Consider the following 25,523-nt stretch of genomic DNA (forward strand, 5'->3'; position numbering starts at 1 on the left):
TCCTATCTAATAATAGAATACTGTCCCTTTTTGTTAAAAAGAGAGAGAGAGCAAGAGTTTGATTATTCAATGATTTATGTGACAAAAGGTCTAAATAGTTTTTTGAAAAAGAAATTTCTATGAATGCTATTTGGTTGGCAGTGGTTCTCTAACATAATAAAAATAGTCTTGTGTAACATTTATGGATATGTTTAATTATTTTACTTGTTGTCACTGACAGAGGGTAAAAGAAGCCTTGTGCAATTTGTTTTGAAGTGGAATTCAATTTCAAATGGACTGATTTAAAACTTTGAACCATTCAAAGGAGGGTTAGTTATTAGAATGCAAAAATGATCCACCTTATGGGGGTGATCTTACTGTCTGTGTGAGGTATAAGGTGACCAGATGTACTCAAAAGAACATGAGCCTTGGAGAAAGATGTAGGTTTTAATTTTGGGCCCACCACTTCCTAATGCAAATTTCAAAGCCTTCCAAAATCTTGGTTTTCTAATGTGAAGAGCTCAACAAAACCTAATTCACTTGAGTTATTGTGGAGGACAATGAAAGACACAGGGTATCTAGAACAGTACCCAAGAAGATGACAAGTAATCAAAGAGTGTCAGCTTCCTTCCATTTGCCCTAAAAGTGTCCCCACATCACAGAGAATGTCCTGAGAGATGACAGCATCTTTTAGCAAAGGATTTACACTGCTCCACTGCAAACACTCATTCAAAAGATTAGATGTACAAGTTCTTGAAATATCCAGGGTATGTATGGTCATGCCATCCAAAATCCCAGAAGGAGTTCTTAAGGTTCATGAAAGCAGTAGATGGTAGAGGGAAAGGTTCAAATACTGGTAAAAGCCTTCAAAGGAAAATAATATACTATTGGTAGAGTTTATGTCATAAGTTAGAAATGGGTCTCCTCTGCTACAAACTCCTCACCGACAATTTCCAACTTAGTTCCTCTGGAAATTTTGGAGGTGGTGGATGTATATTTTATTTTCTGGTGAGAATCAGCAACTGATTTATTGAACTTGAGTGTTGAACTTTGCACAAAAGAGGAAAAAACTCTGACTTCCTAAAAGAACTGACCTGTCTTTAGAATTTTCATCAGAGAAATCTATGTTATTGATAGATATTAGGCTTGTCTCCAAGTTTTTGGCAGTCCTGGGCAATACTGCTTTAAACATTCTTGTACATTCATTCTCCTGCTCCACATGTGTAAGATATTCTCCAGGAAAAAAACTCCCCAAATGGTATGCTGCAATGAAATACTGGTGTGCCACGACTTGTCAGTCACCCCTGCCCCTGAGAATCTGAGCATGGTCTGGGGTCCCTTACTTCCTAACGGGACTTTCATTCCTTGTTTGCTGAGAATTCTTATCAAGAATGATTGCCACATTTTATCAGATTTTTTTCCTTGCACCTATACAGGTGCTTCATTGATCCTATCCTGTATGCTGGTTTTCTATTTCATTTGGCTAGTCTTTGCTGTCTTGTGAAGATGGATACCTCATTCATTAATTTTTACACATTCTTCTCTTTTACTGTAAGTATAGGAATCTGTAAAATTCCCTCAATTAACACTTTAACTACATCCCACAAAAATTATATCTATGATTTTTATTACTGTTTATTTCTAAATATTTTATAGAGTCCATTATGATTTTGTGTTTGATCCCCAAGTTTTTAAAGTCTGTTTTTAGATTTCCAAATGTATAGGGATTTTTATGTTTCTCTTATTGATTTCAGACTCAATTGCACCTTGGCCAGAGGCTATGATCCATAAGATACCACTACTCTGAAACTTTTTGAATTGCTTTTTGGTTTAAATGGTGGCAAATTTTTATATTCTTAACTTGAATTTACAAAGAACACACATTTCAGATCACTGCATCTTCCTGAAATTCCTATCAGGCCACAAACCCACATGATTACTATCTTGATGTTCCAATGGTTATCTTATGGTTACGAATTTCCAGGGTAATTTCTCTTTCTTCTCAATACAGAGCTAAGTTTCCAGCAGGCATGTTTCTTAATGCCCTCCTCTCCGCTAAGTTGAGGGTCACCCTTTCACTGAAGGTAAAACCCTCTGGGGTACTAGCTTTAGGTGGAGGCCTTAGTGGGGTTCCCCACCTTGGAGATAGTCTTATCTCCTATCTCTCAAATTCCACAGAGCAACCAAAGATAAAGTTCGGGTCATTGTGGTTTGACAGATACTTTTGGAGGAAAGCTGGCCTCTGGTGCTTGCTGATCTCCTAGTGATTCTCACTAACTTTATTTTGACATCAGTAGTTTCACTACTTTTTGTCACATCGTGGTTTATTTTAATCATGTTTCCTGGGAATGTTATGAAACAACAAAATCAAGGTTATATTGTATGATATGTATATTTAAGAAAGGGAGACACACACAGATATGAACATATAGGCATTTATATGTGCAGGTATGTACCTTTTTTCTTGTATTTGCAGAAAAGAACACTGGATGGATGAAAGAGAAACTAATACACAATTACCTGAATGTTTCATTAAGCCTTTTTTTACTTTTTTTGGTGGTGGTGGTTTTCATTAGGAGTGTAAGTTCAGAGCATTTGTTCCACCATATAGCAGGATATATAATTTCTGATTCCCTTTTTTTACCACATGGCTTACCTAGAGAATGGATTCACCCATGGCTCCTACCAATTCTCCTTTGTATCAGTGTCTCCATAATAGGAGTTATCTTAGCTTGAAGTCCCTTTTCAAGAAATGATTGTGCCAAATATATCAGGGTTAACCAGGGTTAACCTATACCGTTGTGGAATGAAAGAACATTAACTGTTTCCATTGTATGTCTTAGCAGTGGCTATATTACTATGCATTTTTCTGAGTACCTAATTGCACTTTTCATTCCATCTGTGCAATCGGGTAATTGATCCTTTTAGTTTACCAACTGAGTTGCAACTACTCCTGATTCACGTTTATCGTATCAGTCAGATCTCAATATTTCTTTTTTCCTATTTCTTTCTGTAGCTTGGCAGATGACCAGAAAATGGGGCAGAGTTTCTAACCTTAGGGACTCATCTTCTCCACACGCAACCTCCTCACAGTGCATATCCCCTTACTAACCGCAACCTCCAGGATACTGTCAATGTAGTATAATAAACCTTCAAAAGAAGGATGCTACCACTAGAAGCCACCCCAAGGCAATTTGGGTTCACTTGATGGGAAATAAAATCAAACATAAAAGCTGGCATTTCCATGTTTCAGTTGGTGTTGAAACAGGCCAAGCAGAGATGGATGAGACTCTGAAAAGAGACAGAACCAGAGGAATGTGGCCTGATTGGTGTGGTTTCAGCCTGTAGGTACAGGGATGATACCCAGCATGACACTGGGCACAGAGTCTAAGGACATAGGTCATAAGCACCCAGCCTCATAAGCTGGTATTCTGGAAAAGGACTTGCATCCCAAAGATGACATGAGAATAAGATAGGAGCTTATTTTTTAAAAGATTTATTTATTTTTATTTATTTATGATAGACAGAGAGAGAGAGGCAGAGACACAGGAGGAGGGAGAAGCAGGCTCCACGCCGGGAGCCCGACGTGGGACTCGATCCCGGGACTCCAGGATCGCGCCCCGGGCCAAAGGCAGGCGCCAAACTGCTGAGCCACCCAGGGATCCCCAAGATAGGAGCTTATTAAGTAAAATTTGAGTAAGGAAGGGAGCATGACTTCAAGGTGCAAGACAAAACCTAAACATCTGTTGGCCATCAGATGTTCTATTTCTCTATCTTGTGAATATGAATTTGCCAGAGAGAGGATGAACCTGGTCAAATAATCCTTGTTGAGATGCTTGAGATACCATTAATGCATTTATTACTAGCAAAGACAAGAATGAGTCTCCTGACTTGTTCTGTATTCCATGCTCCTGTTTTATGGTTTTGTATGTCATGTTTGATCCAGAAGGGCAGCTTGCTGATTTTTCTCCATGTGTCACCATCTTTCTTTTTTCTGGCTTTTCTAGGATGATTAACCAAACATTTTACTCACCAAACATTCATCGAATTCCTGTTATATTCAGGCCTTATTAGAGGACTTAGAAATGATATAGTCTTTGGCATTTAATCATTCATTCATTCAATTATTAATTGCTTCAGAAGTATGTACTATTATGTAGAAGATATATTAAGAGAAGTTAAAAGCATTGCCTCTGGGGTCTCATTTGTCTGGCCTCACATTATGGCTTGGCCACTTTTTGACCCTGGGAAAGTTACTAAAATCTCTCTAAAGCTAATCTCTTCGTCTATAAAGCCAGAAGAATAATAGTAGCTACCTCAGGGTAGTCTTAAATAATATTTTGCCTGTGAAGTCCCTCACCTATACATAGTAGAGACCAAATAGGTGTAAACTAGCCTTCATAAAGCCCTGGGAAAAATTACATTTATATAATATTCTCAAAATGTTAAAATATAGTGGTGGATATGATCCATAGTTGTCAGGGGCTAAGGTTGGGGAAGGGTGTGACCCTAAGAAGATAGTATTATGGCCTTTCTCTGATGATGGAACTCTTCTGAATCCTGATTGTGGTAGAGATTACACAAATCTGTACAGGTAGTAAAATTTCATAGTACAATATGCAGCCCTCAGAAAATGAGTGCCTGTAAAAACTGGTGGAATCTGAATAGGTTTATAGTTTAGTTATAGTATTATGCCAATGTCAGTTTTCTGGTTTGAAACTGTCCTAAGTGTGTGTAAGATGTTATCCTCAGGAGAAGCTGGATGAAAGATACACAGGAACTCTCTGTATTATTTTTCAATTTCTTGTGAGTCTGATTATTTCCAAATAGAGAGCTAAGAAATAAACATACAAAGTTCCAGGGGAGATATAACAGTACAACAGAGGGGAAATTGGTGGTCCTTGCTCTCCATGCTCACCAACTTCATGCGCCACTGGGAAGAGAAACCAGTGATTACACTGTCACTTTTTCCGTCGTGATTCTGCTCAGAGAGCATGAGCAAGGAAAAGGGGCAATTCAGGGGAAGCTTCTTGGAGGTTATGCTATTGCCAACCCCTTCTACAAGTGAGGATGAGCTGGGAGGGCTGGGCTGGTGGGAGGCATTCTAGGCAGAAAGAGCAGCAGATGAGGGACCTGGGAGGCAGATGGAGCCTTCCAGCAGGTTAGGGGGGTCAGCAAGTGAAAGGATGTCTAAGAGTTAGTTGAATGGGTTGGTGTTATAAGCAAAGGCCTGAGGGGGGTCAGGGAAAGAAGTAATTACTTTGGATGAGAAAACTGCAGGGGAGTTTAGGAGGTGGGGACAACTCTACCATGAAAGTAACACTTGATAGAGCTTGGATTTGGGGGGAAAAATGTAATGGATCTCAAGCTGCAGTTACAAAAAGCACAAAGAAATGGATACTTGGAAGTGTGTGTGGTGAGTTTGGGAAACTATACATAGTCTGTTGATTGGGTTCCTGGAAGAAGCTGGAAAGGGACTGGAAAGAAAATTTGGGACCAGATCACAAAGGGAGTTTGGGTTTTATTCTACAAGCTAGGGGAAGCCATTGGAAGTTTTAAACTGAGAAATTTTAAGTGTTTTTAATAAGATAACTCCGAGGCCAAGATAAAGCATGGATAGAATTTAAAGGAAACTGATGCCGGTGGCTCTAGCCAAGGAACTACCGCAGGAGTCCAGAATAGGGACAGTGTGGCCTAGAACTAGTGTAAAAGCAGTAGGCACTGAGAGGAGGGAATGACAGAGGAGCCTTTGTGAGAGTCAGCTCAAAAGGTGATGGTGACCTCAGATCCAGGAGCTTTACTTCTAGTAATTTATTCCTGTGAGATACTCACATAGGTGCACAAAAACATACACATAATGTACTCTTGCAGCATTATTGGAAACTTCAACAATTGGAATGAATATACATATCCATTAGCGAAAGCTTAAGTCAATTATGATGCATAATCATGCAGTATGGGATTAGAAGTGCTTTAGAAAAATGGGATATCACTATTAAAATGTTCTTAAGCTAAAACATTGTAGAAGACTAGTTATAGCATGATCTAATTTTCTAAAATAGTGAATGGAATACTCTTTACATGCGTAGGAAAAGACCTTTTTTAAGGGAATACCTATCCTTTTGACAAGGACTATATAGGGCGAGATGACAAAGAGCTTTTACTTTTGATACATTTCTTTATGATGATGTATTACAAGTGTTTTCAGGCTTCAATATGTCTGTCTGTGGCACTCATACATGCATGCATGGTCCTAGATTGACCTTGTGAACAAGCTCAAGGATGGATAGTACATGCAGAAGGGGGCTCTTGGGAGAAACACCTGTTCGAAGTGAGGAAGGCAGTGTTGGGTAGAAGGAGATGACTCACACTGCATTTGTAACGGGCATCCTGGGACCTCTAGAGTTGGGATGACCTTTCAGAATTGTCCAAAATGGATGCCGGGGGGCTGGCCTGGCGTTGGTCAGTCATTGAATTTAGACTGTGCCCCCTTCCCCCCACCCAGGGAAGGGGCATGCCTTCGGGCAAGGCAGTTCCCTGCAGCTGAGGGCAGTTCCCAATGAGAGATGCATCTCACAGTATTCCCAACATCTGGGGGATGGACACATGGGCCCTGCAGAGGGAATCTGGGAGAAGCACTCCACCTCAGTTATTTGATACAAGTGTAAAAGCTGTTCTCTGACTTTGCAGACCTTGCCAAATGACCACACTTAGCTTGTGTGAATACAAAGATAAAGGAGGAAAACTCATGATCTCCATGCAGCACAAAATTCAGTGAAATGAAATGTTTTTAATTAAAAACATCTTAGCAATTAGGAATAGAAAGCAATTTATTTAGCCTGATGAAGAGCACCTCCTCCAGCCTACCCTTCTGCTGAAGCTCTGGCCCCTTTGTGGGACAAGCCCCATGGATGCAGTACCCCACTCCACCAGTTTGCGTGGGCCCAAGGCTGGGGTCATCCATTTCTGTGACCACAGTCCAGAGAGCACTCTAATTCTGGTATGAGCATTTGCCCTTAGGGCAGTCCCAATTTCTATGCTACTGTTCTGGTTTCTTCCCTGTTCTGTTCTTGTCTGTATGGGATTTTTTTAATTTTTTTTTTAACTCCCAGTGATTTCCCTTCCTTTCTTGTCTGCTCAGCAATATATTTGAAAGTATATTTGTTGTAATTTATTTAGCACCTAGTGTTTCACAGTAGGAAAGTTTTTCAGTGTATCTAGTCCATGGTACCACAGAAAGCAAAACCCCCACTGTCTTTACCAAAGACAGTTTTTCCTTTTACTGCTTATAATGTGACTTTCAGTTCTATGTGGTTTTATATTTTATACTTTATTTCTTAAGCTCTCCACTCTTCTCTTGCTCTATCTTCTTTATTTAATCTCAGATTTTCATGTTTGACCTCTTTTCTTTCATGGAGAATTATTTGATCATTAATAATTTTTCTGGTTTGTAATGTTCAGTTGCCCTTTTCTGGGGGGGGGGTGTCATATTCTACTTTCTCTCTCTCTCACGGTATTTATGAATACATTTCATGCTATTTCTCTTCTTATGATTACTCATCCTTAAATTGGTCTGTTCTTCCAGAGCCAGCTATTTGCAAAAGGATAGAACTGGAGACAGGCTAGGGAGCTGAGCTAGGGCAGCTTGAATTTCTGCCTCTTTTCCATCACCACCTCCTTTGGAGAATGGCTTCTTTCTGGGCTGTACTCATTTCTCTCTTCTGGACTCGTTTTGATCACAACCCATTTTGTACGGTGACCGGAAGCTTTGTGTTCATTAGGTGAGCATGAGCTGTTCATGCAGGCTGGTTACCCCAGATCCTTTCTCATTTACCATAACATACCCACATCCTGCTTCTTGCAGAGATGACATACTGGCCCGTTTCCACATTTAACTTCATCACTTCTGACACCTGAAGCCAAGCAGGGATCAGAACATTTCCCCAGTGCTCCCATGCATCTCAGACCTCCTGTTCCCAGCAAGGGTCATTTAGTATCTCTTAGGATGCACCGCCTATAGCAACCTCTCTGTTCTGCTCACTCGGGCAGGACATCTTTGAATCTTGTTTCCAAATCAGTCTTGCCCTGTCCTGGTTCATTTTTCCTAATACTTAGCAGCCTGTTGAAAAGAGTGATATTTGGATTATGGGTGTTCCCTACTTCATTGGTTTCACCTCTCTTTCTCCTTCTTGTGTTTGGTTAATTTGGGGAAAGAGAGCCTTTAGTCTTTCATCTTAATCCAAAAATCCAGAGAAGGATTATGTCAGGATGATAGAAGACTTAAGCAGGTGATGGAGGGGCTGGCAGGTAAAAAGTCTGAGAAGAGATGGGATAGAAGAATAATGCTGGAAAGAGGGGCTTCTCTTTCTCAAGGACAGAGGACAAAAAAATATGGAGGACATAAAAGAGGAATTTTAGGTGATCGCTCCTATGGAAGATGCAGAGCCTGACACATACAAGTAGCACCAATACATCTTTATCATTTACTCTGCAAATTTTTATCATAAACATGCTATGTGTGAATCAGTGGGAAAAGAGCAAGGAACAAGACAGACAAGCTCCTGTTCTCTGACACTTCACCTCCTCATAAGAGAGCCAACCACTGAACAACAGCAAAAACTTATTTTATAGCAACGTCAACAATAGGAAATAATGGGGCAATTGACTCATTGGCAAGGCGTCCTCGAAGGGGTGCTGCTTAAGCTAGACCTGAAGAGGCAGTGGGTACAGCAAGATGAAAATGGGGTGCCAGAATTCCTGGCATAAAAAGTAGGAAGTACAAAGACCCAGAGGCACCAAAGAGCCTAATGAGCTTTAGGAATGGATTGCCAGTTGGAGCTTAGGGAGCAGGAGAGAATGCGGTATAATCTGAGGTCACAGAGAAAGCCAGGCGTCAAGGCATATGGGGACTCTAGGAGCTAGGTTTTATGCTCAGGTTATTTACTCAGTCAGAAGAGCCCATTAAGGACCTAACTGTAGGTAAATAAGGATAAATTATCAATTCTACCACAAAGATTTATAGTTGAAGGCTGTGAAAAAAGGCAGCAATGTGTGCTATAGAAACTCTCCAAATACAAATGCAGATTCTGATTTTAAGGTAATTTGAGCATAGTGCACAGAGTAAAAAAAAAAAAAAAAAGTGGTGTTACTCACAGCCTCATAATTACGAGTAGAGGAATTCTATGTCACATTTCCAGGAATGAGTACTAGAAACTAAGTGTACTCTGGAACAAGAGATAGTGTAACATTTCAGAGGGGCCTATGCTTTGCTTTACATTGCTGAATTTGAGGGTATGGCTGAAGGAAGTCAGCCAGGAAAGCATGTTGGGACTCGGAATCTCCTGGACCTAGAGTGTGGGGAGCTAAGGGCCTTGTCAAAATGAGAGTCTCTCTCTGCTTGGAGACCATCAGAGAAGAAGCCAGCTAGCATCCAGAACATGCAACTTTTTCTCACGCTTTATATGTTTGGAAGAAGAAAGCCTAACTGGAAACATGTCTACATATTACCTCTCAGCAAATGCTACCACAGAAAGAAGTGATGGGGGGAAAACAAATCATGACAAGGAAATCTGGAAACAAAGTAATAGAGCCCGAAACAGAATTCATTTTTCCCCCATAGGTATTTGGTAAAGGCTGAGTACTTACAGATTAGTTTTAAAGGAAAACCAATTTCATAGGATTTCATAGGATCATGTCATATTGAAGCTGAAGACTTTAAAGATGTATTCATTTATTTCCTGCTTCCCTGCTTCAACAGTGGGTATTTGAGATATGATAAATGGCCTTTATAGACCAATCCATAGATTAGTGACTTTTCTCTTTGACCTCCTTCACGGTACGTTTCTCTGCAACATCCTTTGCACTCTAATCAGTTTTACTAAATTCCAAAGAAATTCTCACTGATCAGTAAAGCGTCTTCTTAGAAGTGGACTAAAGCTGATTAACTTCAACTTCTATTGGATACCATAGAAGAGGCTCTTTACAGAAGGAGACAAAGCGTGAATCCAGTTTTCTTTTGCATTCATTTCTGATTGTTCCAGGGGTTCAGATGAGGCCTCAACGACTAGCTGTAACACAAGTACTTTGTCTGGGAAGCTTGAAGAACTGGGAAGTGCCTGAGCGCCTTCTACTCTGAGTTCAAGTACAGTATTCTGGGCCTGGCAGCTTAGAAGCAGCAGGTGCATGCTGAGGAATAGCTGGCCACAATAGTGGAACATTTCAGGGGCGCTTAGCCTGTCCAAGAGAACCTATTTTTGTTTCATAGTCATGCCCTGGTGGTAGAGTTTAAACTTATTTTGGGTTTGCTGATGACCATACTATCAAGAGGATATCAGTGCATGAAGCCAAGAAGCCACCATCTGTGCTGTGTTTATATCTCAAGAATTATTTAGAAGGTTGATTATTCAGTTAGCTGGGCCTCTTGACCTTCTAGTGTTACACTAAGAAAGGTGACTCACATTTTCTTGAAAGTCACTTCACTTTTGATAACCCATGAAATTCCCTCAATATACAGTAGGGGTGAAAGAGTTGATCAAATTGCATCGATAAGTACTGACCCCAAAATGCTCTCCATGTGGCAGGGGCACCATGAATGATCATTTATAGTGAACAGAAAATATCTCTCAACACTGATATGCTAGGAAATAATTAACAGCTGGCTCTCCAGGGAGATAAATACCTGATTTGTAGCATTCACTGAATTCCATAGCGGAATAGTAAGAACAGCTTTATAAGTTCAAAAATTTAGATGAAATGAAAAAAATTCCACAAAAAAGCAAAAATGACTAAAACTAACTCCAGAGAAAGCAGAAAACCCGAAAACTTTGTATCTATTAAGAAAATTGAATTCACAATGAACTCTCAGGAGAAAACTTACAAGTCCAGATACATATCAAATAAGGAAGAAATAATACCAGTCTTGCACAGAGTCCCATGAAAATAGAGGAGGGAGCTTTTCCTGGTTTATTTTTGAGGCCACCATTGTCCTGTCACCAAAATTAGAAGAAGGCATGAGAAAATAACTATAGATTGATATACTGTATGAATAAAGACAGGAGAAAAATTCTTAGCAAAATATTGGCAAGTCAAATCCAGCAGTATATAAAAATTATAATCCATAGTGACCAAGTATTAAAGGCTGGCTTCACATTTAAAATCTATATAATTCATTGTATTAACAGAATAAAGGAGGAGAACTATCTGGTCACTTGAGGATCTACGGCAAGGTCATCTGAAAAAAAAAATAGTACTTGTCCATTACATACCTAACTGAAAGATAGGAGAGATTTTCCTCAACATGATAAAAGATATCTGAGAAAAAGCTGCAGCTTATATCAAATTTAAATGTTGAAAGGCTGGACACTTTCCTAAGGTGGGGAAGAAAATGAGAGTACTCACAGCTCATCACTTCTAGTCAACATTGTGCTGAAGTTTGTAGGTAGGACAGTTAAGAAAAGAAAAAGAAGTACACAGCATACACATTATAAAGGAAGAAGAAAAGCTTGTCTTTATTTGCAGATCACATACAGAAAAATCTAGAATAATTTATGAAAACTACTTGGGATGCCTGGGTGGCTCAGCAGTTGAACTTCTGCCTTTGGCTCAGGGCATGATCCCAGCTTCTCCTTCTGCCTGTGTCTCTGCCTCTCTGTGTGTTTCTCATGAATAAATAAATAAAATCTTAAAAAAAAAAAGAAAGAAAGAAAGAACTACTCAAACGACACAAATTTGGCTGAGATAGGAGATGCAGCGTCAATATACAAGTCATTTGTATTTTTATACATGAGCAGCAAAGAATGTAAAAACAAATCCAGTATTATCTACAGTAACATGAAAAAAAAACCACGAGATGTTTAGTGATAAATTTTTAAAAATCTGTGTGAGATCCATACACTCAAAACTACAAACTGGCAAACCAGAGATCTATACGAATGGAGACATCAATCATGTCCCTGGGTCAGAAGATTCAATTTGTGAAGATGCCATTTCTCCCCAGATTGAATATATTGATTCAGTACAGTCATAGTCGGAATTCTAGGTGGATATTTTTGTAGAAATGAGCTAGCTGAGATTCTAAAATTTAAATGGAAATGTTTCTTAAAATATCCAAAACAATTTGGAAAAAAAGAGAGGAAGCATATGGTAAGCAGAATTGTAAGATGGCTCCATGATTGCATCTCCTTTGATGCACGCCTGTATAATCCCCTCCCCTTGAGTGTAGGAGGGGACCTGTGAATGTGATGGGACATCACCCCAGCTTAGATTACACTACATGGCAAAGGTGAAGGGATTTCCACCAATGGCTCCATCCAAGATTAAAGTAGCTTCGCGCTTGTGTGTAGACTCCCAGACTAAATGTAAAACTTATTCTCACCTTTCAGAAACAGATATGTCTTAACCACCTTGTAGGTTAGGGTGTATACACATTGATTGTACAGTCAGTCCTCCAGTCAGACCCAGAAAGGAGACCCACACAGGCACTGAGGCATACTTGTGTCTTTGGGGGGAGGAAGTTGCAGGATCACAGTTTCCCAGGATGTGGTCTGAAAAAGGAGGTGGAGGCTCTGGTAAACCAGCCAGTGGGCTCTGTAACTGCCCCCTCAGTGGGGGAAGAGGCTCAAGGTGTCTGGAGTAGGGCCTTCCAAAGCCGACATCTCAGACTTTAATGTGGATATAAATGACCCCAAGATCTTATTAAAAATGCATATTCAGAACATATCAGAATAGAACGTGGCATTCCACAAATCTAATAAGCTCTCAGGTGACATGGAGGCTACTGATCCATGGGACTACATTTTGAGTCGCAATGCTATAAAGTTTGGTGCCGAAGTCTGAGACCAGGTAACAGTGATTTTCAGTATACTTGAAATCTGTAGTGGAGTGAATAAACCAAAGTTGTGAATAATTCATTGTATTTGGAAAGATCCTAATTATAGTTAACATTAAGCTAATAATATTTTTTTCCATCTTGTACATTTATCAACTGAGTGAAAATAGTTGACCCCAAAGCAAGATAAATAACTGGAGACTCCAATCCGGTATTGAAACTATGTGTGTAATCTCTGGTTGCCTGTTGTAATTATCTTTCAATATGTTTTATGAAATGAGAAATGTTCATAACATCTTAGGTTTTAAGGGTGAACTCTTTTTTTCAGGCTACGATTACCCATGTCATAACTGACATACTTGGAAAAGAATTTTGGAACCCTTCTGATTACTAGCTTGCGTTGGAAGTTTTATGAAAAGTGGCATTAAAATATTTACTACTTTTATTAATAAAATGTGGGGGTATGGACGACTTACAAGAAATGAGATAAAAATTGTTTCTGCTTAATATTTATCTGCATTTTATCACTGTAGCATTTATTATGAGACATAACTCTACAGAGACTTTGATCCTTCCCTCTGGGATAGTTGCCTTCTCCACACCACATTTATTGACTATGTAACATTTGCCTTTTCTTTCAAATTCTATGCTGAAGGTTAAGACCTTGGACCATTCATTTCTTTATTTTATCTGAACTTCTGTCACCATTAGTTTGAACAAAGATAAGAGATTAAAACGAGTACTGTACTCTCTTTGGATGGTTTATGTTGCTGATGGGTCAGGATAAACCTCAGGAACCCAGATAAACATGTAAGTTATTCTAAGAGAATTAGGATTCTTCCTTTGTGTTCCATATACTCTGCTTTGAGTACAGCCAAAGCCCCTGCTTAGCCTATATAAACTAATACGTTTGCAGGAAATGTGACTTTGGGACATTTTATATAGCAGTGATTTTAATGCTGTTAGTGGTGAAATGGAAACTTGAGAATGTGAAGATTAATTTAAACCACATGATGGGTTCAAGGAAAATCCACTACAGTTTCTTGAATGTGTGCTGACTCTGTACAGTGGGGAATGGGATCCAAAAAACCACCAGTGAACTTTTAAACCCTCTTGAGAGGATTCAGACCAACACAATTAGCCCTAGAAGGGAGCTGTTCCAGATGACAGGCAGATTATTTATCTCTCCCTCGAAAACAGATCCCTTTGCCTGAGAGAACACAGTAGGCAGACCAAGGAAGGATGAAGGACCCCACATGTTACCACTAATGGAGTGAAGTTAGAAATCCCTTTCCAGTCATTAGCTGACTTACTAATTCATCTTTCACTATAGAGTACAGTCTGTTGAGTTCTTTGAACAATGGATAACCAAACAAATTGTATATTGTAAATTTGAAATAAAGGATTTCTTTTCCCTTCCAGTTCGTTGTAGCGGTGTTCTGGATCATTTATGCCTATGACAGAGAGATGATTTATCCGAAGTTGCTTGATAATTTTATCCCAGGGTGGCTGAATCACGGAATGGTGAGTGGACTAAAACAAATAATTTCCTTTCATTAAATTTAGGCTTTTCATAGAATGTACCTAACTGGCTGTGCAATGATAGGGATGAAAGATTGTAATTAGAAAAGAATACTGCATGTAAATAAAAAGCATCTTCCCATGAAACTGGTCACTATTAAAACTATGTAGTAGATGAATCCACAGTTTATAAGATGTCGGTGTTGTTGGATAATACAACTAGCTCATTCCATGGATGAATTTAATTTCTGTGCCATTCAAAAACTTGTCCCTTATTAGAGCCTAAGGACCTAGTCACACCTATACAATTCTCGAGGCCCTGTGGTTCCTCCACTTCACGTCAGGGGATGGTATTGGAAGTAACTACTGCACTGGGAGAATTTCCTCCGCAGGAGCAATGAGACTATTATTTTCTCTGGGAGATCTGCTGTAGGCATTGGAAGTGTCCTTGGCAGGCTGTGCCCATGGAGGGCATTTGCCTATGGTGGCTAGCTCTTTCCCTTCTTCTTCTGATTCCTTCCAATGCTTTAGCCATGGTGTTGCCTTCACATGTTTCAAATCAATTATTTTGAATGGTTTGCATGTCACCTTGCAAGACTTGAGGATACATCCTCTGCAGAGAAATTTTATGTTGTCTTCCCTTTCTGCTTCTGGAATTGAGCAGTTTTGTCATTAACTAAGAAGCCTGCATTTTTTGGTTACAGCAATTTTTAGACTATGTCACTGGGTGCTCCTGGTGAAAAGGGCAACCCATCACAGAAATTATAGGGGAACGAAGAGCTAGAATCGCACGTCATAGGTCCAAAATAACAGTTTCCTTTCTGCCCCCAATTCTGGTATATTTTGAGAGAAGTGGTGTGTGCTAACAAACAAACATTACTGTACTCAGGGGCTTGATTAATTCTTTCCTAAGCCAATTCATCAAAAGTGGCATATCTCAGAGAACTAGCATTTTCTTTGAGTCCAATTAGAGCCACACTGTTAAAAGATTAACGTGGCACCTCTCTTCTGGTTCCAAACACATAAGTTGGGTCTTGTCAGATTCATTTTACCATCTAAGGGACTTGATATGGTTACTCTGTGCCTCTCCAACTTTTGGCTTTTCTTGACTGTGACCTTTTCATAACCCTGGCTCTTCAATCCCCTGTCCCACATGCCTTCCCATTCTTTACTGGAGAACCCTTGTTAGCTTGTAGAATATCTCTTAGAAGTCTCTTTTTACCCCCGCAGGCCAGGTTAGCTCCCCTGTCAGGTAGGCTTCCAAAGCACCTTCACAATCTCCAACTGACACGTCTGTATCCCCCACACAAGTGTTACCTTCCTAGTGCAAACAGCACTCCACCCACCCACCTGATGTGTAGTAGGATCAATACATATTTGTTAGATTGATGAGTGAATTCAGTATACAGTCATTTCCCTCCCCTTATCTGAGAGGGATCCATTCCAAAATCCCCAGTGGATGCCTAAAACCGAGGACAGCACCATACTATGTTTTTTCCTATAAGTACATATCTACAATAAAGTTTAGCGCAGTGAGAAATTAACAACATGAAGAGGGCCTTGAATGCCCTTGAATGCAACTGGTGGTTGCATAATGTGCTGTTGAGGACAGGCCTTAACTGTTTGGCATGTCATCTATATACCTCAGATGCACAATATTACCTTTAGGTCAGAGAATAAATCACAACCTTTGTAGATGCAGGTGCTACTTAATGTTTCCAACGAATGGTTTCTAAGTACTGATGAGGCCATTAGAATTATACCTTGACTCTCAGAATTTTCCCTTCATTCACTTTGATGGATTAAAATTCTCACTCTTGGAGACAAACACTACTTAGAAATTTAAGGGGAATTTGAATGATACAGATATATCAGAAAGGGAAAAGATAAATGAATTGACATGTCAAATCCTCTAAGATAATAGCTCAATGGATTCTTTCCTAATGAATTTTGTTCATTAGTAGAGATGAATGACCTTTCTTTGGTTTTCTTCATGTTCCAGTACATGGTTCCGGAATTAGTAACAAAGAAGTTGCATATGGTTGCTGAGGAATATTTTCCGATATTAATTTACGTTACTCTAAATTTGTATATATGTAACTTTAAATCGGATGCTGATTCTTTAGTTTGGCTATTAAAATATGAATATTAACTGCTAGAACCATGAATAATTTAATTTTTATAAAAATGTATAAAAATATTTGTGAAATACTAATAAATCAAATAAACATTTTCACTTTATTAAAAAGCTTAATTATAATTTGTATTTTAATTTTAATAATTTTGAATATTTAATTTAAAAAATATGAAAATAATTCTGCTAAAAATCTTTACATTCATTTGAATGTTCGTATTTTGATGAAAACATTCAAATTATGTACACTTTGATTATAATTATATTTTATCTTTTTATTTCATTTTTTTTTTAAGATTTTATTTATTGGAGAGAGAGCATAAGCAGGGGTAGTGGCAGGCAGAGGGAGAGGGAGAAGTAGGTTCTCTGCTGAACAGACAGCCTGACACAGGGCTGGATCCCAGGACCCCAAGATCATGACCTGAGCCAGACAGATGCTTAATTGACTGAGCAGCCCAGATACCTCCATTTTATTATTAATTAATACCTTACATTTATATTATAAATAGAGCTTAAATTTTGTGAAAATTTCCATTATAACAATATATTCAGTGAATTTGCTGAAATGAAGGCAAGAAAATAAATTTGTGGATTATTTGTATTATATTAAACAATATATTTTTATAATTTATAACTTACACATTTGTAATTGATAAATCTGTGTGTCTTTACTTTGCTACTCATCCATCCAATCATATATTTTTAATTTTGTTTGATGAAATATATATTTAATAATATAGGAAGACAGAACATATTTAATATTTTACAAGCTTAATTTGTAAATTTTAAATATTTCTGTGGGTAGTTTATGGCCTCTTAGGCCTTTTACTATTGCCTGTCTAGATCTTTCTAAGTACAAGAATTCTGCGAGAGAATATACCTTATTCTTATGTGTAGAATCACATTTCGTGTTTGAAGAGTCTCAACATAATCTCTTGGGATCTAGAGCCCTGAACTACCAAACTAAGATGCAGTTTATCAGTCTGTCATGGCACCACTTAAGAAGACATCACCAAGTCAGTCTTGAATTTACAGCACTCAACTGCCCAGCACAAAATTAGTACAAGAAACCAGGCATGAAAGAAAACAGACAGGATTTGAAATTCCCAGGACTTTCCTTTTGATTTATTCTAAAGTACCCATAAGTTAGGATTGTAACTAAAGGGAAGTATCCTATCTCTTCCTTTCTATTGTATACCTCTTTTCTCCCAGCAAGCAGTCTTAGAATTTTTTTGGAGAAGAGAAGAGGAAATGGGTAAATAGATGAGTTACAACAGTAATACAACCTCGCTCTATAACTGCCATCTTATCTCCAGGCTCTATTAACATAGCAGTTACATACACACAAAATTTTAATTTATTATAAATAAAAATATCAGCCTATAAAATATAAAACATTTAACTGGAATCACTTCAGTCTCCAAAAATCAAGAACTATTCTATCCCTGCAGCCCTATTTATTTTTGTATTTCCAGCAGTTTGAACAGCACATGATGCCCATTAGGCATTCATTAAGCATTGGTGATTAAGAGTATATTTATGTGTTTGTTTCTGAAAGTTGGAAGAATGTTGGGGCACCTGAGTGGCTCAGTCGGTTAAGTATTGGATTCTTGATTTCAGCTCAGGTCCTGATCTCAGGGTGGTGAGATGGAGCCCTGTGTGCTTAAGATTCTCTTTCTCCCTCTCCCTCTCTGTGCTCTCTCTCTAAAAACAAACAAACCAAACTTGGAAGAATGTCATGTTTACATTTATATCTTTCTCTATATCTAGAGATATCAGCAAAATGAGTCCGTTTTCAAAATGTCACAAGAATGGTCATGGACAGTCGTGGTTGGGGTCTGCATGGCTGCAACCGTGAGGGCTAAGGTTTGAATTAATTTAATCTAGCAAACATTTGTTGAAAACCTATGAAATGCAAAATACCCTGCTAGGATGAGAAAAATACTCACACTTCTAAAGGGTAGAAATGTCATGTTTGAGGTAAAAGAAAGTGAATAGGAAAACAAGTCCACAAAGCAACAGAGTAGTCTCTGGTAGGCTGTGTTCACTCTGATAAGAAGAAGCACTGTTGTTACTCTGGCCTGTTTCTTGGCTGCAAAAATAGATCACTGAACCTTTCTCTTCTGCTGATTAGAAGTTTAAAGCATTGTCAATGGAATAAATATACATTAAAAGCAATAAATAAAGAAATATCTAAACTCCATTAAAATTGCAGATTCTCAGCAATGCTGTAACAGGAAAAACCAACAATGAGACAGTGTCTCTGCTTAGTGAAGACCTAATTAATGTTTATAAAATGCTTTGAGAATGCCAAGCACTGCAGAAGTTTGGATATTATTATTATTATCATCATCACAGATCTTTAAGCATACATGACCTAGATATTCTTATAATCACAGCAGTTGTTCATTCCCCATATAATTTATAAGGAGATAAAAAAATAAACCCCACCTCTCTTCGTGCTTGATTTGACAGTTGTTGTATGTAACTGATCCTCAAGAGAACTTTAATTTAGGCAACTATTTATTCTGTTCAATATTATTTTGACATTTGGTAATTACTAAAGTTTTTGTACATTTATCTTTCCCAAAAGAGAAGGCATTAAATACTCTTTGGATGATCACTGGTTTTGCAGGAACTCAGATTTGACGTTATTCTTTTGTTAAATAACACAACTTATGGGAAGTTTCCAGTTCTGGGCCACAGAGATTATGCATTTCATGACCTATGGAGTCTGTGCCACCCTGATAGTGGATATTTCACAAAATAAGCTGTTGGACAAGAGAAGACAATCTTCTTTTTCATATGAAAAAACTGACCTTTCTCATTTTCCCAATATATTCTAAAGTAACTGGAAGATATCTGGAAATTTTCAAAAATAAAAGTAAGACTGGAACAGAGGTCAGAAATTTCTTGGGAACCACTTTCTAAGACTCCCAATGGACCTCCTAAAGAAAACAAATAAGACCCCAAAGACCCAGAAGCAAGAAGGAGAGTTCCATCCAGTGAGGCAGATACTTTCAGAGTTACTGCATATGGTTCTCATGTGTAAGCTTTTTCACATTTCATTTTACTGATCATAGCTTTCTCCTTGTGAATTTTCATTTGCTCAGGCTCACCTTCTCAGTAAGGCTCACTGTGAAGGTATTGCCAGCTACCCCCATGTCCCCAGCGTTCCCTTACCCTGCTCTTTGTCCCTATCGTGGTACTTACCATCCTTGACATCTTATATTGTTTTACTTTCATGTTGTATTTATGGCTTATTGCCCATGTCCTTCTGCTAGAATATAATTTTCATAAGGGCAGGGATCTTCATTTCAGTTACTCGCTTATCCCAAGTGCTTCAAACAGTGCTTCTACATAATGGAAATCAGTGATTATTTGTTGCATCAATGTGAATTTTACTGATATTCTATGTCCATGTTTTCTCTTGCCTTTTTTTCCTACTCTTTGTGTTTTCCTTTTCATAGTAGTTGACAGAGAATGCAACCCCAAACTATTCACTTTTTTCCTAACTTGTATTTTACTTCACTCTTCAATCTCAGCTGCACTGCAGTAAAATCTTATATACATAGCCTGCTATCCCTTCTGAGGGTCTTACTGGTTCGTATGTATCATATTGCTACTACTGCCTGAGAAGGCCTGAAATGATGTCCAAAGAACACAGCGTTGTCCCTGGAATGTCTGAGACTTACAGGCCAGGTAAATAGAAATGCCTGGATCATATTTATTGGAAAGCTCTTCCATATATTGGTCATTTTATCTGGGTATTAGTAGTTTTTTCTCTAGGGTAATAGGCCATGGCTTTTTATTTTATTTTTTAAATTTTTTTAATAATAAATTTATTTTTTATTGGTGTTCAATTTGCCAACATACAGAGTAACACCCATTGCTCATCCCGTCACATGCCCACCTCAGTGCCCACCACCCAGTCACCCCCACCCCCTCCCTCCTCCCCTTCCACCACCCCTAGTTTGTTTCCCAGAGTTAGGAGTCCTCCATGTTCTGTCTCCCTTTCTGCTATTTCCGACCCATTTCTTCTCCCTTCCCCTCTATTCCCTTTCACTATTATTTATATTCTCCAAATGAATGAGAACATACACTGTTTGTCCTTCTCCAATTGACTTACTGCACTCAGCATAATACCCTCCAGTTCCATCCATGTCGAAGCAAATGGTGGGTATTTGTCATTTCTAATGGCTGAGTAATATTCCATTGTATACATAGACCACATCTTCTTTATCCATTCATTTTTTGATGGACATTGAGGCTCCTTCCACAGTTTGGCTATTGTGGACATTGCTGCTAGAAACATCGGGGTGCGGGTGTCCCGGCGTTTCATTGCATCTGTATCTTTGGGGTAAATCCCCACCAGTGCAATTGCTGGGTCATAGGGCAGGTCTATTTTTAACTCTTTGAGGAACCTCCACACAGTTTTCCAGAGTGGCTGCACCAGTTCACATTCCCACCAACAGTGTAAGAGGGTTCCCTTTTCTCCGCATCCTCTCCAACATTTGTGGTTTCCTGCCTTGTTAATTTTCCCCATTCTCGCTGGTGTGAGGTGGTATCTCATTGTGGTTTTGATTTGTATTTCCCTGATGGCAAGTGATGCGGAGCATTTTCTCATGTGCTTGTTGAGCATGTCTATGTCTTCCTCTGTGAGATTTCTCTTCATGTCTTTTGCCCATTTCATGATTGGATTGTTTGTTCCTTTGCTGTTGAGTTTAATAAGTTCTTTATAGATCTTGGAAACTAGCCCTTTATCTGATACGTCATTTGTAAATATCTTCTCCCATTCTGTAGGTTGTCTTTGAGTTTTGTTGACTGTATCGTTTGCTGTGCAAAAGCTTCTTATCTTGATGAAGTCCCAATAGTTCATTTTTGCTTTTGTTTCTTTTGCCATCGTGGCTGTATCTTGCAAGAAGTTGCTGTGGCCAAGTTCAAAAAGGGTGTTGCCTGTGTTCTCCTCTAGGATTTTGATGGAATCTTGTCTCACATTTAGATCTTTCATTCATTTTGAGTTTATCTTTGTGTATGGTGAAAGAGAGTGGTCTAGTTTCATTCTTCTGCATGTGGATGTCCAATTTTCCCAGCACCATTTATTGAAGAGACTGTCTTTCTTCCAGTGGATAGTCTAGGAATAAACCTAACCAAAGAGGTAAAGGATCTATACCCTAAAAACTATAGAACACTTCTGAAAGAAATTGAGGAAGACACAAAGAGATGGAAAAATATTCCATGCTCATGGATTGGCAGAATTAATATTGTGAAAATGTCAATGTTACCCAGGGCAATTTACACATTTAATGCAGTCCCTATCAAAATACCATGGACTTTCTTCAGAGAGTTAGAACAAATTATTTTAAGATTTTTGTGGAATCAGAAAAGACCCCGAATAGCCAGGGGAATTTTAAAAAAGAAAACCATATCTGGGGGCATCACAATGCCAGATTTCAGGTTGTACTACAAAGCTGTGGTCATCAAGACAGTGTGGTACTGGCACAAAAACAGACACATAGATGAATGGAACATAATATAGAATCCAGAAGTAGACCCTCAACTTTATGGTCAACTAATATTCGATAAAGGAGGAAAGACTATCCACTGGAAGATAGACAGCCTCTTCCATGGCTTTTTAAAAGCAGTTTTCTGACATCACAAATTCCTTTGTAGAGCTAATATTCCACCTCAGGATAGAATTCAAGACTAATACTATTTGGCTTACACTCTGCCCTTTTTCTTACTTCACTGAATAGATGAGCAGGCCTAGCAGTAGTTTAAGTTCATCTAAAGGTCTATAAATTTTATTCAGATATTTTTGGGGTCAGCAAAACCCAAAGTGTGGTTTACTCAAGTTCTTTTACCCCTAATCCTTAAATCCATAGATATTTCAAAGTAAACTTCATTCATATGTTTCCCATTCATTTGCCTTAGTTCTTTATAGTTGAGGGAGAGGTAGGGCTAGACCCGAAGGTGTTGTCTTAGGAACTGGCTTCCTTCTTCATTACCACAAACAGATCATTCATTAGCCACAGACCCAACTCCTTGGCAGAAGTCCATCCTGCTATCCTTTCCAGTTCTCTTTTAATTGAAGCTCCAACCTCAGCAAGCATCAGTGATAGCTGCCAAAGAAAGTGAAGTGGAAAAACAAAGCTGCATTTCCGATCATAGAGACACAGAATCCTAGCATCTTAAAACTTGGGAAGTGTTTCTAAAGACCATCTGTTCCATACACCATGTGATACCTCAATTCTCTGAACAATATCTTGTCAAATTCCCTTTCAGGTCTCTACCTGAGCATGTCCAATGATGGAGCTTCAACAGTGGACCAAAATCATGGAGTTTCCAGCTTAGGGAAGACTCTCTTAAGGAACTGAACCTTCTGTTTTTCCCTCCAGTTCAAATCTGCCCAGTCCATTCATCCATTCTGCAGGATTCAAATACTAGCTGTCTTTGTTCTCTTCATGTTCTCTTCTGAGAGGATCTCACTCTTCCCCATAATTTCTGTTATATGGGCCATTCCAAGTCTGTACTTCCTGGTCTAACTTCCAAGGAGCATTGTACTCAGCATTTGAGGCGAGTGCCTTGAGATGAACATACTGAAACAAATTCATATGTTAACCCCTCCTCTCATCTTGTTACCCATCTCATGTTGCCACTTTCATAATGGCAGAAGTGTCTAAAAGCTCCTCTTGCTACCACATACCTCACAGTTAGCTGACGAGTCCTAATAGAGTCCTAGTCCCCTCCAAAGTAGCTCCCAAAGCTGCCCCAGCCTCCTCATCTCCACCATCCTGACTTTAGTTCAAGGCTTCATCATCTTCCCAATGAACTGAGGCAATAGGCTCATCTCTTATCTCCCTGCCTCCTACTCCCTCCTCACCAGAACTTTCTTCTCATTGCTGCCTCTCTTACCTATCAAGAAGAGCTAAAGTTCTGATGGCTCCTTGCTACATTCCTTTCTCAGACACCACCTGTGAATGAAGCGGTCCTGAATCTCCTAGGCATCTGAGCAGGTCCCTTCTCCCTGCACTCAGAACTCTTTGTCGTAACACCTATGAATTCACTTATCACATTGTTTGATTATTATTTATTTATTTAGTAATTATTACCCTAATGGGCTATGAGGCCATAAAGGGCAGCAAATGTTGCTTTTTTTCCTTCATCTTTTCCTCCAGAACCTAGCATACTCTCTGGCATTATTGCACACTCTATAAACATTTACAGAGAACATGGTATACAGGCCCTTTACCATCATGCTTGGTCTCCTCTACCTAGGCTTCAGCTTGTCTAGATTTGTTTTTACAGTTTCATATGATTTGACAAGAGCACAGCAGAGCAATTTAGCCATCGCTATTGGCTTATTAGCATTGTCCGAGCTCCATTAACTCTTGCATATAGTGTTTACCTGACCAGTGTGTGGTTTAGCTAAGATTTGGAATTGTTGTTATTTTTTTTTATATATACAAAATAGGATCCTTAGGTGCATCCCTAGTGAATTCCATCAAATTCAATTCAAATACATCATGGACTCTGGGGAGGCTACAGTACTATGATTTTAAGGATAGTTAAATGGATATTTTGGAATTTAATAAAATGATTGATTTATAAAACTCCATTTTGAATTGAGGTGCCTAAGTTTGTGCCATTGAGTTGAGCTTCTTTGGAGGCCAGGGCTGTGAATAAAGTCAGTAACAAAATAACTGATTTTTCAGAGCAGTAAATTTTAAACACCTTGTAATCATCTGCAGAGAGGATGGTTCATTCCTTAGGTCAAGACAAGTATTAGATAAAAATGATATATGTGGTAGCAGAAGGGAAGAGCAGACAGCAGTATTGGCCACTGAAAATTATCACCGAATCCAGGGATGGAGAAATAGGAAATTAATGCAATACATATAGTGAAGAGAGAGTTCTCGGACAAGGGATCTGGTAAGGGAAAGGGTTATAAAATGATATGGGCAACAGGTGGATGGTAGGCTTGGGGACAAAACTCACCTAGGAAGGGTAGGTATTGATGTTTCCCAATTTGGCTGGATTCTAGATATCTAGAGATCCCGAGGGGTCTTTGTGTTGATCACATTTAGATAAAATGGGGGAAGAAACTTTTCTGGGAGTCCGGAATCGTTGTCCCAAATCCTTATGTTCACACCAGATCATGAAGATGATAAGAATCCTCATCTTGTCCACGTGCTCCTTTATCTGAGTCATATTGAAAAGTGAAGAAAGAAAAGCAAGGAAAGATTGTGGCAACCCACCAGGAAATGCTCAACTCAACTTTTTCTTTTTTTCTATTTGAATCTGAACCTAAACTACCAAATTTGTCTCCAAACTGCCTACTCCTTTACGAATACTGGTTAACTTCCCTGAGCCTGTTTGTGGTTAAGATGGGGCTTCCCCAGGACCGAGTGTCCACCTAGCCCTCAGTTCTCTGTCAAAACCCTCCTCCTAAAAAAAAAAAAAAAAAAAAAAAAAAAAAAAAACCCTCCTCCTCCAAGACCACTCATGCATCGACTCTCCCTTATATCACAGAAGTGACCACCCCTCTTTTATATATATATATATATATATATATATATATATATATATATATATATGCTGGCTTTCAAGTGTGCAGCATGATAACTTGTCCAGGCTTGCACAGCTAGCCAATGTCCCAGCTGGGAGTAGGGTACTAGGCTAATGGACCCCATCACACTTACCGTACCTAGGGCCTCTCTCTATGGAGCTTTGTTAACATCTAGTGTATAGATGCCTTTAAACATGAATTGTCATTAATATTTTGCAAACATATTTCAAGACATTTTAGAGTGATAAACATTCCTGGCATTTTAGATTATTTTCCTTTTCTTCGAAGCAGGAGCGACTTTTTCCTATTGTTTTACCATATCCATATTCAGAGAATGAGCTTGCCCTTAACGATCTAATTAAGGTGTTTTAACGTAGTTGCAAGGATTAGCCCTGGTGGATGGAAATATTTCCCCTTAAGGCAACTCCTTTCATCCTTATCAAATACATTAATTCATGTGACCTGGTAATATATCAAATTATCTTATATGTACA

The 25,523-nt window shown here is 38.8% G+C and overlaps 1 protein-coding gene across 8 annotated transcripts in view; it reads left to right on the top strand.

Moving 5' to 3' along the window:
- AIG1 (androgen induced 1) overlaps nt 1-25,523 on the top strand; it is a 241,938-nt gene that overhangs the window by 66,361 nt on the left and 150,054 nt on the right. For 7 of the 8 annotated variants that reach the window (XR_005985447.1, XM_041739541.1, XM_041739531.1 and 4 more), the window contains exon 3: nt 14,228-14,329. The exons of the other annotated variant lie outside the window; for it this stretch is intronic. Coding sequence is in view for 6 of the 7 variants with exons in the window: in XM_041739541.1 (XP_041595475.1) it covers nt 14,228-14,329 (102 nt within the window). In the remaining variant the exon portion in view is untranslated. The remainder of the gene's footprint in view (nt 1-14,227; nt 14,330-25,523) is intronic. 8 annotated transcript variants of the gene reach the window in all.

The sequence above is a fragment of the Vulpes lagopus genome, chromosome 2 (genome assembly GCF_018345385.1).
Source record: "Vulpes lagopus strain Blue_001 chromosome 2, ASM1834538v1, whole genome shotgun sequence".
NCBI lineage: Eukaryota > Metazoa > Chordata > Mammalia > Carnivora > Canidae > Vulpes > Vulpes lagopus.